Below are 11,519 nucleotides of genomic sequence, written 5' to 3'. Positions count from 1 at the left end.
AAAGAAGTATATGAATGGGATCCTGGCACGGCAAAGGGAAAGAAGGAACCGGTTCATTAGAAATGCAGCTGCCCGACACTGATGGATAATTCCACCCTAGTCATTACCACCTGGTGACATTTAGAGCAACCTCCAGGGTTCAAAAGCTCCCTGCTAACACCAGTACCCCTCATGCCCCTGCCCAGCAGAGGTAACAGAGAAAGTGAGAGCTATCAAACAGCAGGCACTAACACTGAACCACATGGGGACAAGTCCTGAATCATTTTCTGGCCCCACTCTGTATTTCCAGCTAAGCCCCTAAACTTCCTCAAACAAGGTGCAGCTGGTCCTTTACAAGCCACTGAAACACAGCTGGCCTCCACCTCACCTGGAATTAGGGACAGCGCTAGGATTAACATACCTTCCCAGCCATTTCAAAGCAAGGAGCTGGGGGCTGCATTTCTCTGCTTTGAGGTCTGCTTTCCTTGCCCTAGCACCAGCAGGTGAAGCAGAGAGATTGTGCTTTCCTCAGAGATGGAGCACTGTTTGCGGTTGCATTCATTATTACAATGAGCTGGCTGCAACCAGCTGGGGATTGGATCCCCAGGCACTGGAGGAGATGTTATACTCAACCCGCTGGGTCCCCCCCATTCTGTTGTATGATCCTGCAATTGAAAGGAGAAGCCTGAACTCTGAGCCTAGGTCCCAGTTTGTCTCTTGTAATTGCACTTCTTTCTGAGAAAAGAAAAGTTAGCTGGTGGCTTGCAGAAGTTTCCAAGCTTGCTACCACTCCCCCACTGCCAAAATTTTCAGGCTCGTGGGCCAGATGACATGGAGCCGGGGCCGAACCTGGCTTGCGGGCCAGGGGCTGAGTGCCCCCGCTCTATGCTAAGTAAAGCTTGCTTCTGTAATCAGGCCATGTTTTAAGAAATTAAGCAAGTCATTGGTTTGTTTTCTAACGTCCTCACTCGGCCATAATATTCTGGGCAAAGTGAGGCATGAGGTATCCTCAAATCCAACACAAAAACGCTGAGGAAGCACAACACAACAGCAAGACCACACTCCCCAGCAGTCACAGCACACTAGGAGACACTAATTTGCACTGGCATGAAGGGAAACTCATGCTCCAAGTGCATGCAGGGCTGAAGCAGTGTCTGCAGAAGCAGACAGATGCTCTCCCCAATCCAGGACAAATTCTGTATCTCACACTCCACAAATAATTAGTTTTCTATTGCATTTCCAAGACTAAGGAAGGAGAAAGTTGGTGACGTCAGGATAAAGAGCAACAGGAACAGGCTGAGAAAAAGGAATCCTAGGATCTCTCCATCCAAGCTTCCCCTAAGTATTTACACATGCCTGGGCTGCAATGGTCATCCACTTATCACTCTGCTCCATTTTCTCTACCCAGAAAAAAAAAAGTCATTTTTACTAAGCCAGATTTTACCTGTAAAGCTAATGGAGATTGTTCCATTGCAACAGAAACCTAAACTGCAGTAAGCAGCAACGCAGTATAGCTCTTACCTGTGGCATTAGTTTTAGGTTGCTCTGAACCTTGCCAGCCTGTGGGCTGCCTGCCATTCTGCTCCGAGAGCCTAACGAGCCACTGAGCAACACTTGCATCTGGCTCTGAGGCGAGACCCACCAACACCTGACTCCAAAACCTTGGAGTGCCAGGGAGGAAAGGGGAGGCCTGTTTGCTCATTAACAGGACAAAGCAGAGGCAAGGTGGAAGATGCCAGGGGTGCCACAAACATAATGCAAACACAAAGCAAAGCTTGTTCTGGATGCTCACCACAGGCCCCGTGCAGTCTTTCCTTACAGTCTCAGTAGGTCCAAACACAGCATATGTACACACTGAAGACACAGCAGCAGCCAGGTCGAGTGCTTTACTCTAGCCTGGAGTCATCGCTATTTATTTCCACAAGCTTTGAGTTTGCACAAGAGCTGCCCATGCATCCACCCAAGTCCCACCTGCCCACCAGGTGCGAGTGCAGAGGAGAAGGAGGCTGCCTCTGAAAGAGGACTTGAAAGCTAGGCCTGCAGGCTCCTTTCCAAGAAACGTGGAGGAAGCTAGCCAGACCCTTCTCCATTGACCGAGGAAGTGGTGAAGGGGCAGAAGGCCAACTGAAGGAGCTTATGGAAGGAGAAATTCTCCAGTTTGTTGTTGCTGTGAACTGCTTGAAGCTGCATTTGTGCCATTTTTATGAGCATGGCTCACAAGGGCAGGTTGGCCCAGCAGACCGAGCACTACGTGGGTTCTAGCCTTGGCTTTGACACTGGCCTGCTGGGTGACCTTGGGCATGTCACTTTCCCTCTCTCTGACCTCCTTTGTAAAAGTGGATGGAAACTGCTGGCTCAAAACCAGGTATTAGCATCCCCCTCTAACCTCCAAACCAAGGCTCAGTTCGCATGGACAACACCGTTATTTCTCCTGTTGCAGTCATTAAGCAGGAATCTAGAACAGCTTGTGGTCTATAAGGACAGGAAAGACCGGTGCACTCTCAGGCCTTAGATTCAGGGACGATCAACTATGAGGTGGGCACAGCCATGAGGAATTGCCCCACAGCCTGGAACAGGGACATAAAGCCTCTGAGAAGCCGGGCATCCTGATTTCACAAGAAATTGTTTTGCAGAGAAGGGGGTAAGCTGGCTGCCACCCCTTCGTGCAGTTGTTCCACCCGGTCCTCATGATGTCATGGACATGTGAGTTTTACTCATCGCAAGCCCCAGGAAGAGCTACATTTAGCTGTGTTTGTCAGGCAAGGGTCTAGTTACACAACGCAAAAAGATGACACTCAGGAGTCCACATCTGCTCAGCCACATTCACTGTGCTGCACCAGACCCAGTGCCTGAAGCACCCTCACTTCTTTCTCCTTGGCTGCAAACCCAAAGCAGAGCCAAAGGAAGCTGACTTCACTTCCAGATCCTTCCTACCACCCCTCCTTTGGGATCCAGGGTTTCCCTCCCCTGTGGAGGCTCAGGTGGCTGCAGCTGTGCCTGGCCTCTTGTACCCACAGTGTTATAAGGGCTGGGGTTAAGGCACCCCAACCTACCTTTCATCTGGGTGGTAACTGGCCTGGCATTGCCTTGGGGGCTCCCGCTCCACCAGACAACCCATCCCTGGTAGGGTGCAGTTCTAGATCATGCTCAGGACCAGGAGCCTCCAAACCATCCCCATAAGCTCCTGCCCTTCCCTCCTGGTTATTCCTACTGCTGCTCAGCCAGGCAATGCTTCTGCCTAGTCTACCAGCAGCAAACTGCTGTGCTTATATAAGCAGCTAGTGTTTTAAAATGGCTGTGGCAGTCAAGCATCTGCTGGCTGCTTGACTCAGCCCTTAAAGCAGCAGGCACCGCAAGTGCACGCACTAGCACAGAGATGCATTATCCAGATGAGAAGGACCCTTTGAAACATTATAATGCAGGGCCCTGTGGACCAGGAACCAAGAGATGGGCTCTGTTCCCTCTGGCCCGCTGTGGGGAAAGCTAGTCCCCACCTGTTTCCCTACCTGGACAATAAGTCTAAGTTTCTACCTTCATAAAAGAGCTTTGAGATTGGCCAGTACAAAATTCCCATGCTGGTGCTAAAGAAGAAGAATAGACTACGTGAAACCGAAAGCTGTCAGTACAACATAAACCACTGCTAAAAATGGCAGTGAAGACAGAAGATGCCCCAGTCCCTTCTCTCCCCCTGGCTGAATGTCCGTATCTAAACAGCTGCACATTTCAGATGAAAGTGGCTTGTGGTCAAATGCCTGCTTCCCATTCAAAGAGCGAATGTGGGGAACCAAATCTAGATGGCTGTTCCAGAGCCAATGAGAAAGGCAGTGACTCAACGTGTGCTAACTTCCTGCACCCAAGGGAAAGCTGCAAGGCTGCATTTGCGTCTTCCAAGCCCTACACCACACCCCACTGCGGGATGGCAGGTTTCCCTGCCCTACTGCTCCTGCTGGCACTAACAGGTAAGGCACGGAGAGACTGCCCCTGGGGCAGAACCTTTTGCTTGTCGCTGCATTCATTACACATGGCACGAGGCTGCTTTTGCAGCCGGCGGGAGGTAGCCACGAAAGGGGGTCACTGGCTATTTGAAAGGGGAGGAAACGTTCAGCCCATGGGGCTCTGGATCTATCGTATATGCTTCCGGATCCCTGTTTCTGTTCCCAGCAATTATGTGTTTTGCAAAGAAGAGCACGGTCATAAAAGGAGGATTCATCACCCCAAAGCTTTGGGGAAAGGACCTCTCCTGGATCAAAGGGACTCCTTCCTCCAGCCCCCTAGGGACCAGCTGCTGTGAGCCTGAAGAAGGCAGTGCCAAAAGGAACAATAGACTCGAACAAAGTGATGGACCAGCGAGGGGCTCTGATCAGCAGGGCCGGATGAACCCTTTAGCGGGCCCTTGGCAAACAAACTCGTGGGCCCCTACTTACTACTTAATTTATATTACTACTAAATTTATATTACTTTTTTTTCCCCACTCAGTAATTATAATATGTAAAATAAGCACAACCAGGCCCCTTCACTTAAGGCCCTAGGCTCATGCTTAGTTTGCCTGTGCGTTAATCCAGCCCTGCTGACCAGTGTCCGTTTGCCAGCCCAACCTGGACAGAGCCCACCTTGCTCCTGTTCACGGGAGGAAGAGTAGGAGACACAAGGGCTGCGCTGGGGAAAAGCATGGGCTGGTGCATAGGAAGGGGGCAGCTGCCCTGCTCTCGGGCTCACTATGGAAGTCCATTTAGACAGGGATGCGGAGCTTCAGGTATGCCTTGTAACAGCCCATATGACCATCGATAGGTCTTGGTTCAGAGCCCCTGATACAAAAGGTCTATCAGCTCTAATATCACTTTCTTCCTCCTTTGGAAGGGACATCTGCAGAACGGGACCTAGAGGTGCAGAAGAAAGTGCAGGGAGACGCCCTTCTTACAAGATGTTCTTACGACAAGCACAAGTATTCATTCAAGAAGAAATACTTGTGTAAGGAGCTGTCAAAGAATTGCCCAGTTTTAGCCTCGATCTCCCCAGCAGATGGAAATAATGACCCTCACAATGCAACAAAAAACACAATCAGCCTCAAAGACACGGGACTCGGCTGGATTTTTGTGCTCATGAAGCCACTCCGAGTAGAGGATTCGGGAACGTACCAGTGCATGCTTCATGATTCTCTGAAGCGTATCATACTGAAGCGAATACAAGTGCTGGTCGCTTATGAGGGTGAGTTACAGTTCAGTAATATACGGGCTGGGCCCCTAGCCTGTGAGGCCTCTCATGTACTCTACATTAAGACTGATGTTCCATGTCCAGTTCTTTTTCAAAGTAAAACACAGTGTAGGAGGAGACAGAAATCCCAGAATGTCTTCATTAAGATACAGTTAAACCCCAATTACATATCCGGATACAGAAATGTCGGATGCATCTAAAACAAAATGAAAAAAAAATTCAACACTTTTCAGCTTTTCATCAAAACTAGCTAGGTTCATTTGATGCCAGCAGTCAAAAGTAACAAATTTAATCTTTTGGTTGTTTGATGAAACTCATAATAGTACTAGTAATGATAACAATAATGATGATAAAGTCGGACTTCTTTGCACCAAGATCTGCACGCTGTCAGGAAACCATTTCCCATCAGAAATAAACCTGTTAGGTGGGAAAAGCTTTAACCCAGTCGCAGGGAGATGCACCCCTTAAAGTTCAAACCTGTTGTTGGTAATCGAAATGAGCTAGCCCCATGGCCCCCACCAGCTGCGCCTATGCTCTGGGACTTCATTTTCCTGGCTGCTGTGACATTTGGCAACTGTTTGGGGAATTTGTTTGTTTGGTCTTGCGTTTAGTGGCTTTATTTCTTTGATTTGGGGCTTGGGTTTGGGCTCTGTTGTATTTTGCTGGTGATAGCCGAGTGCGGTGACAGCCCAAGACTCTCGCACCCAAGGCAAGGGCAGTGGCAGTAACACCAGCTGCCTTGGCCAACAGACTTCAGTCCTGCCCCAGACACCTCTTCAGGGGACAAGGGGGCATCACTTCCTAATGGTTTGTTCACTCCTTTGGTCCTCTGATGCTACAACCATTAGCAAAGGGGCCAATTGTGAATATGCTTTTGGAAAGCAGAGAGAAAATGAGTGGGTTCTCAGAGCTGTGCGGTGGTTTTTTTTTTCCAGCTTAGACCCAGTACAGGGGTAACAAATATAAATACAATCCCAGAAAATCTTCTCCTTGGACTGACAGAGACAATTTCCACATTTTTTACACCTTCTTCTTCTGCGTTTGTCCGGATGCTCTGCATCACTGTTTCAGTCCAGGTGGGATTTATAGATCTGTAGGAATTTTCCCTTCTGTAAGCACCTTCTCTCATCATAACCAGTCACTGGTCTATTTTCCATAGCTCCCCTGAGGTTATCTGCAAACGAAGGAGACTCCATCTCTCTGAATTGTTCCTATACTGTGATGGGCTTGAGCAAGAGCCGCCAAGATTTTACCTTGTGTAAAATGGTAACTACAACCAGTTGTCTACCTGCCAGCAGAATAAACTACTATCACAACATTTATGCAAGCGGAAAGATCAGGATAACAAATGACCGGGAGAACTGCATGATCACGGCAACACTGAGAGAGCTCCGGTACCAGGACTCAGGAGAGTATCACTGCTGGAGCCATTTCATGAGCCAAGACATGTTCCTGCGGGAAATTCACCTGGTGGTTTCAAGTGAGTTTATCCAAAAAATTAAAATGGTTTTCCCTGAATGGGCTCCAGTAGCCTAGGCATCAGAAGCGACCAGAGCTTTTCCAAATTGACCCCTACAGGCTTTTGATATGCCCTAGCAGTGTAAATAAGATTGGGCCAAATCCTCAGGTGATGTAAATCAGCAGATTGGTTCATTTTTAGAGCTGCAAATTTGTACCGGCAGTTGAAACGATCAAAGAACAGAGCTGGACTTTTGTTCAATTCCCCTCCCCACCAAGCTCATAAACTTTTTATTTATGCGCTTTTCTAGCCTTCCTCTTCTAACCAGCACACAAAGCAGAAGCGCAGAAAATAGCTTGGACAAAGCTATTCTTATGGTATTTCTGACCAGAATAAAAATGAAACACTCAAGCCACAGCCTCTCTCTAAGATGTTTCTTGCCCAATAATATTGAAGTGGTTTGACCCAGGGTCTAAGCTTTTTCATTCTTCCCTAGCTGGGAGCATTGGCCTTTGTGCAACTGACTGATGCCTGCTCAAATTTCCTCTTCTGAAGTAGCCATCCTGTCTCATATCATAGAAATGAAGGGCTGGAAGGGACCTCAAAAGATGGAGTCCAACCCCCCCTGCTCTGGGCAGGAATACCGCTGAGATCAAATGATCCCAGCAAGGTGTCTTTCCAGTCTCCTCTTAAAGGTTCCCAAGGTTGGGGCTGCACCACCTCCTTGGGAAGTCCATTCCAGATTCTGGTCGCCCTTACCACAAAGAAGTTTTTCCTTCCATCTAAGGAAGCTTTTCCTTCCCTATGTGTCACAGAACACAAGCCTACAATGTGCACCTCAAAATTTGCGAGCAAGAATGCAGGGAAATCAAAGCCCTCAACCCAGCCCTCTGGCCACTGCTGAAGTGTGCCCTTACATAGCTCATCCAAGGTTTGGTGCAGATGAATTGCAACCGTCTTGAACAACACAACGCCAAGGGACTTAGAGTCAGCTGTGGGTTCCAGTCCCATTTTACTGCTAGTGCTCTGGGCGTGCCTACACTTGACCTTCCCATTTAGATACTTTAGGGATTGGTACCACGTAACAACCTGGCTAGAACTCCCAGCACGACATCCTTGAAGGAACCACTGAATCTCACTGCCGAGGCCCTTGCTAGCAAGGGATGCAGGTTGGATTCCTCTGTGCCATCAAATGTTACTGACAGGGAACCTTACTCAGGAGTAACGCAAGGAGTTTCCTAGGTACTCAGGATTTCTCCTCACTGCAGAACTTCGAGAAGGTCAAAGCTGTTCATTCGCTTTTGTGTCTATTTTCAGAAAAGCCCTGGGATCTCAGTAGTGTTTTAGAAGTTACCTCATCCCCCACCAGCAGCGGAGGAACCATCCATCCCACTGTGGCCAGCAACGAGCAGCAGAGGTACAAAAACTAAGCAAAAGGCTTCCAAAATCACATTTATGATCATAGCAGGATTAAAGGCACAGGTTGATAAGAGGTGAACATCCACATACCCACACCTTCTCTCAAACAGGTTTTTATTTAACCCCCATTAAAGGCAGCAGAAAGGCTCCCACTCTGTCGGTAGAAGCTAAGCCAGACCTTTCCTGAAGGTGTTGGGCTCTCTACTCTTTTCCGTCCAGTTGAGGGAGGAGCACACAGCCCTGTTGTGCTACAACTTCTCTGGCTCTTGCCTTAGTAGGGTGGTCAGTGTAAGACCAGCCCCTGCCAAAAAACATAACCTGTCAAGTGGGAGCCATTAGCAAGCCAGGTCAAAGAGGACCCTGATAATTACCTCCGTCAAAGACAGACCCGTAAGGAGCTACAGCATCCTAATAAGGAAGAATTCCTTTGAATTCGAGGAGCGCTGTCAGCCAGCGCTGGAAAATAAGTCAAGCTCCTGAATATAGCTTCAGCACTCGACAAGCCTGGGAAAATAGAGCAAAGCTAGATGCTCCTGTGGTGCATCAGCAGTGCCCCATCGACTTCACTGGAACTGTTCCTGTTAGAGATGGCGAGTGTTATTTTTGCACCCTGAATTTAGACCTTTGAGTCTCAATCTATTTGTGAGCAAATCCACATCCCCTCCTGCATTTATCTTTGGTGCCATCAGTGTTAACAAAGATATTGCACATTTCTTTGCAGAACTCTGTATATTGTTGTGGTGCTGGGCGTCCTTCTGGCCAGTGTTGCACTGATTACGGCTTTCCCACTCCTTGCCCTGACTTTCATCAGAAGGAGAGGGGCAGGCAAGTTCTTCTACCACTCATCTTTCATACCATCAGAGTCCATCTCCCACCCCCCTGACTCAAGCTGAATAGAAGTGAAAGGAGTCATTTGTGTGTCATCACAGCAGGTGGCTGGTAACACAAGACTCCAGTAGGCTCAGAGTGGTGGGCAGACTTTATGCTGGGCCTTTGCTTTATTGCTAGCCATAGGTAAAGTGTAAAGGGTGAAAAGGCAGCTTTCACATTAAATGGTGAGTCTGTTGTTCACAGCAGAAGATGGACTGAGCTTTGGCAGAATTCCTGCTTGCAGACTTGCAGTGTTTCAGGTAAGATGCCCCTGGAGGGTCCAGTGCTCCTAGCACTTTGCTTGGTTTCTCCGTGCACCTACATAAAGCAGGGGTAAGTTGTACGGTCAACCTTTTACACCTAGAGCTGGGGTTCTTGGCTTCCTGTCCCCACTGCTGCCATTATACAGGGCATCGCAGGGATGCATTGTGCTCAAAAGGTACAACTCCAGCACAGGTGGGCCTTTTCCAGCTACCAGGTTCAGTCCACAAGAGCAGTGAAGCCATGGCAGCACAGACTGGCCTCATCTCCAACCCAGGGTCCTGGATAGCTCTAGAGTCCATGCTGAAGCTCAGGCTGGCTCGGCTATACTGTTCTCAATACCTGAGCTAAGTTGGATTTGGTATGTCTACACATGCTGCCACTATACCTTTGACTGCCATGTAGCCGTACCCCAGTTCAGTAACTTAAGCAAGTCACTTAGCCTCTGCTGTCTCAGCTTATGTACCTGGAAAACAAGTATTACATTTGCATCTAGCACTGCGTGGGGGGCAAGTTTAATGCCCTTCATCTGCTGTAAGTTCTGAATAGACTCTAGGATTTACATTCACAAAGTGATATATGATTGTGATGCCTTCATGTTACTGATGGAGCCAACTGTGGCTACCATCTCCTCAAACCTCGATGTAGGTCTGTGGCCTAATGTCCTCTCAGCATCCCAAGTATGTATTTCACCTACACCACTCCCCCCGTTTCAGAGTCTAGAGAGGAGATTTCCTAGGTGTGGTGAAGTAAGAACAACATTTGGGCAGAAGATATGTTAAAAATAATCTAGAATTCCTTTTTAACTTGCTACTTTTTGTGGATTTCCAGAAGGATAAAAGCAGTGGAGGTACCGCATCAGATGGGGAAATGAAGAGTGATGTAACATACGCTGTCCTGAAGTGCCAGAACAAGCCAGAGCCAGAATATGTAAATGCGAAAATAAAGGCAAAGCCAAAAGCCTCCCAAGATCCCACTGAGCTTGCAGCTGCCACATCTTCCTTTGGGCTTGTAGAATACGCAACTGTCATCTTTGAAGCCTCGCCTCCACCTTTAAAGCCTAGAAACAAACAGATCCGTGAAAACCCAGTGCCATGAACGCTTGAATGTTTTCACAGCTATTCTCCTCAACTGCTATTGCAGAAATGACCCGTTTGCGTGCAGTTGCTGAAAAATAAATGCATCTTGTCACTTCCAAAATAAAGTTTGCATTGTGGGGCGCACTGGTGTCTTTCGGGTACAGTAATCCCCCGTACATATGGCAGACCTGGATTCTAATGCTCATTACCTGTTTCTTCCTCCAGCTAGCCAAGAAAGGGCTGAGCGTGCACTTCATCCTTGATGGGAAGGGACTTGACCCGTATTGCCCAGCTGAAACCTCTTAACCAGGGGGCAGGACTGACATCTCTGCAGGGAATCCCACAACCTGAAGACCTGCAATAGTACTACAGGGCCAGGGCTGCAAGTGCAAGTTCAGGTGGATGGAGGAGGGTCTTACGCAAAAGACTAGAACAGAGATGCAAAGTCCCTGGAAGAATAACTCCCTTGACCAGCAGAATCAGAACTCAGCTCATGGCAAATAATCTCAGTGTAAGGCGGGGGGGGCGCTGCACTTACTTTCTATTTTTAATGACAGGCTGCTACAAAACACAACAGCAGGAAATTGGGGTTCTCCGATAGGAACTGCCAACCACATCACAACCAGGAAAGGGCTGAGAGATATGGGTACGTACTGCGTTTCCATTTCAGTCTTAGCATCTCTCCAGCCGTTCAGTCAAAACCACATTTACTTGGTTCTAATCACCTCTCTGGGACTCAGCAAATACTTCAGCATGTGCTTAACTGAAAATACTCCAGTGAGACTGCCCATGTTTTTCAAATGCTTTATTCTATTGACATAATACGGGGTAAATTAATGACTGTAACAATGAAGGAAGAGTAGAATGAAGGTCAAACGTGTGTGGATAGAATTTTGCATCTCCTCACCCTTTAGGTGAAGGCTGAGGGGGAATATGACAGAGGTCTGTAAAATCATGAAGAAAGTGAATAGGAACTGTGATTCACTAAGTAACAGGATGCTAGAACTAGAGGGCACCCATCAAAATTAGTTGGAGGTAGGTTTAAAACTAACAAAACTAACTTAAAAAATAAAGCTAACTAAAAGAACTAACTGCAAGCTAAAAAAATCCACTTTATTTATTTTATATGAAGCGCACAGTTAACTTATGGAACTCGTTGCCACAGGAGGTTGCAAACACAGATCGTATAGCTGGGTTTAAAAATGGACTAGACATATTCATGGATGGGAGATCTACTATTA

At 47.8% G+C, this 11,519-nt stretch overlaps 1 protein-coding gene across 1 annotated transcript; it reads left to right on the top strand.

Annotated features, from left to right (window-relative positions):
* The first annotated feature begins 3,866 nt into the window (after window positions 1–3,866).
* Window positions 3,867–8,961, top strand: NCR2 (natural cytotoxicity triggering receptor 2). The gene is made up of 5 exons (XM_090026339.1): window positions 3,867–3,938; window positions 4,837–5,184; window positions 6,350–6,670; window positions 7,967–8,066; window positions 8,790–8,961. The coding sequence occupies exons 1-5, from the start codon at window positions 3,896–3,898 to the stop codon at window positions 8,959–8,961; spliced, it is 984 nt and encodes a 327-aa protein (XP_089882465.1). The 5' UTR covers window positions 3,867–3,895.
* The last annotated feature ends 2,558 nt before the right edge of the window (window positions 8,962–11,519 follow it).

This window comes from Crocodylus siamensis, chromosome 13 (assembly GCF_052110815.1).
Source record: "Crocodylus siamensis isolate JL-2025a chromosome 13, ASM5211081v1, whole genome shotgun sequence".
Taxonomy (NCBI): domain Eukaryota; kingdom Metazoa; phylum Chordata; order Crocodylia; family Crocodylidae; genus Crocodylus; species Crocodylus siamensis.
Note: the sequence above shows the minus strand (reverse complement) of the source record. Positions and strands in the feature narration are given on the sequence as shown.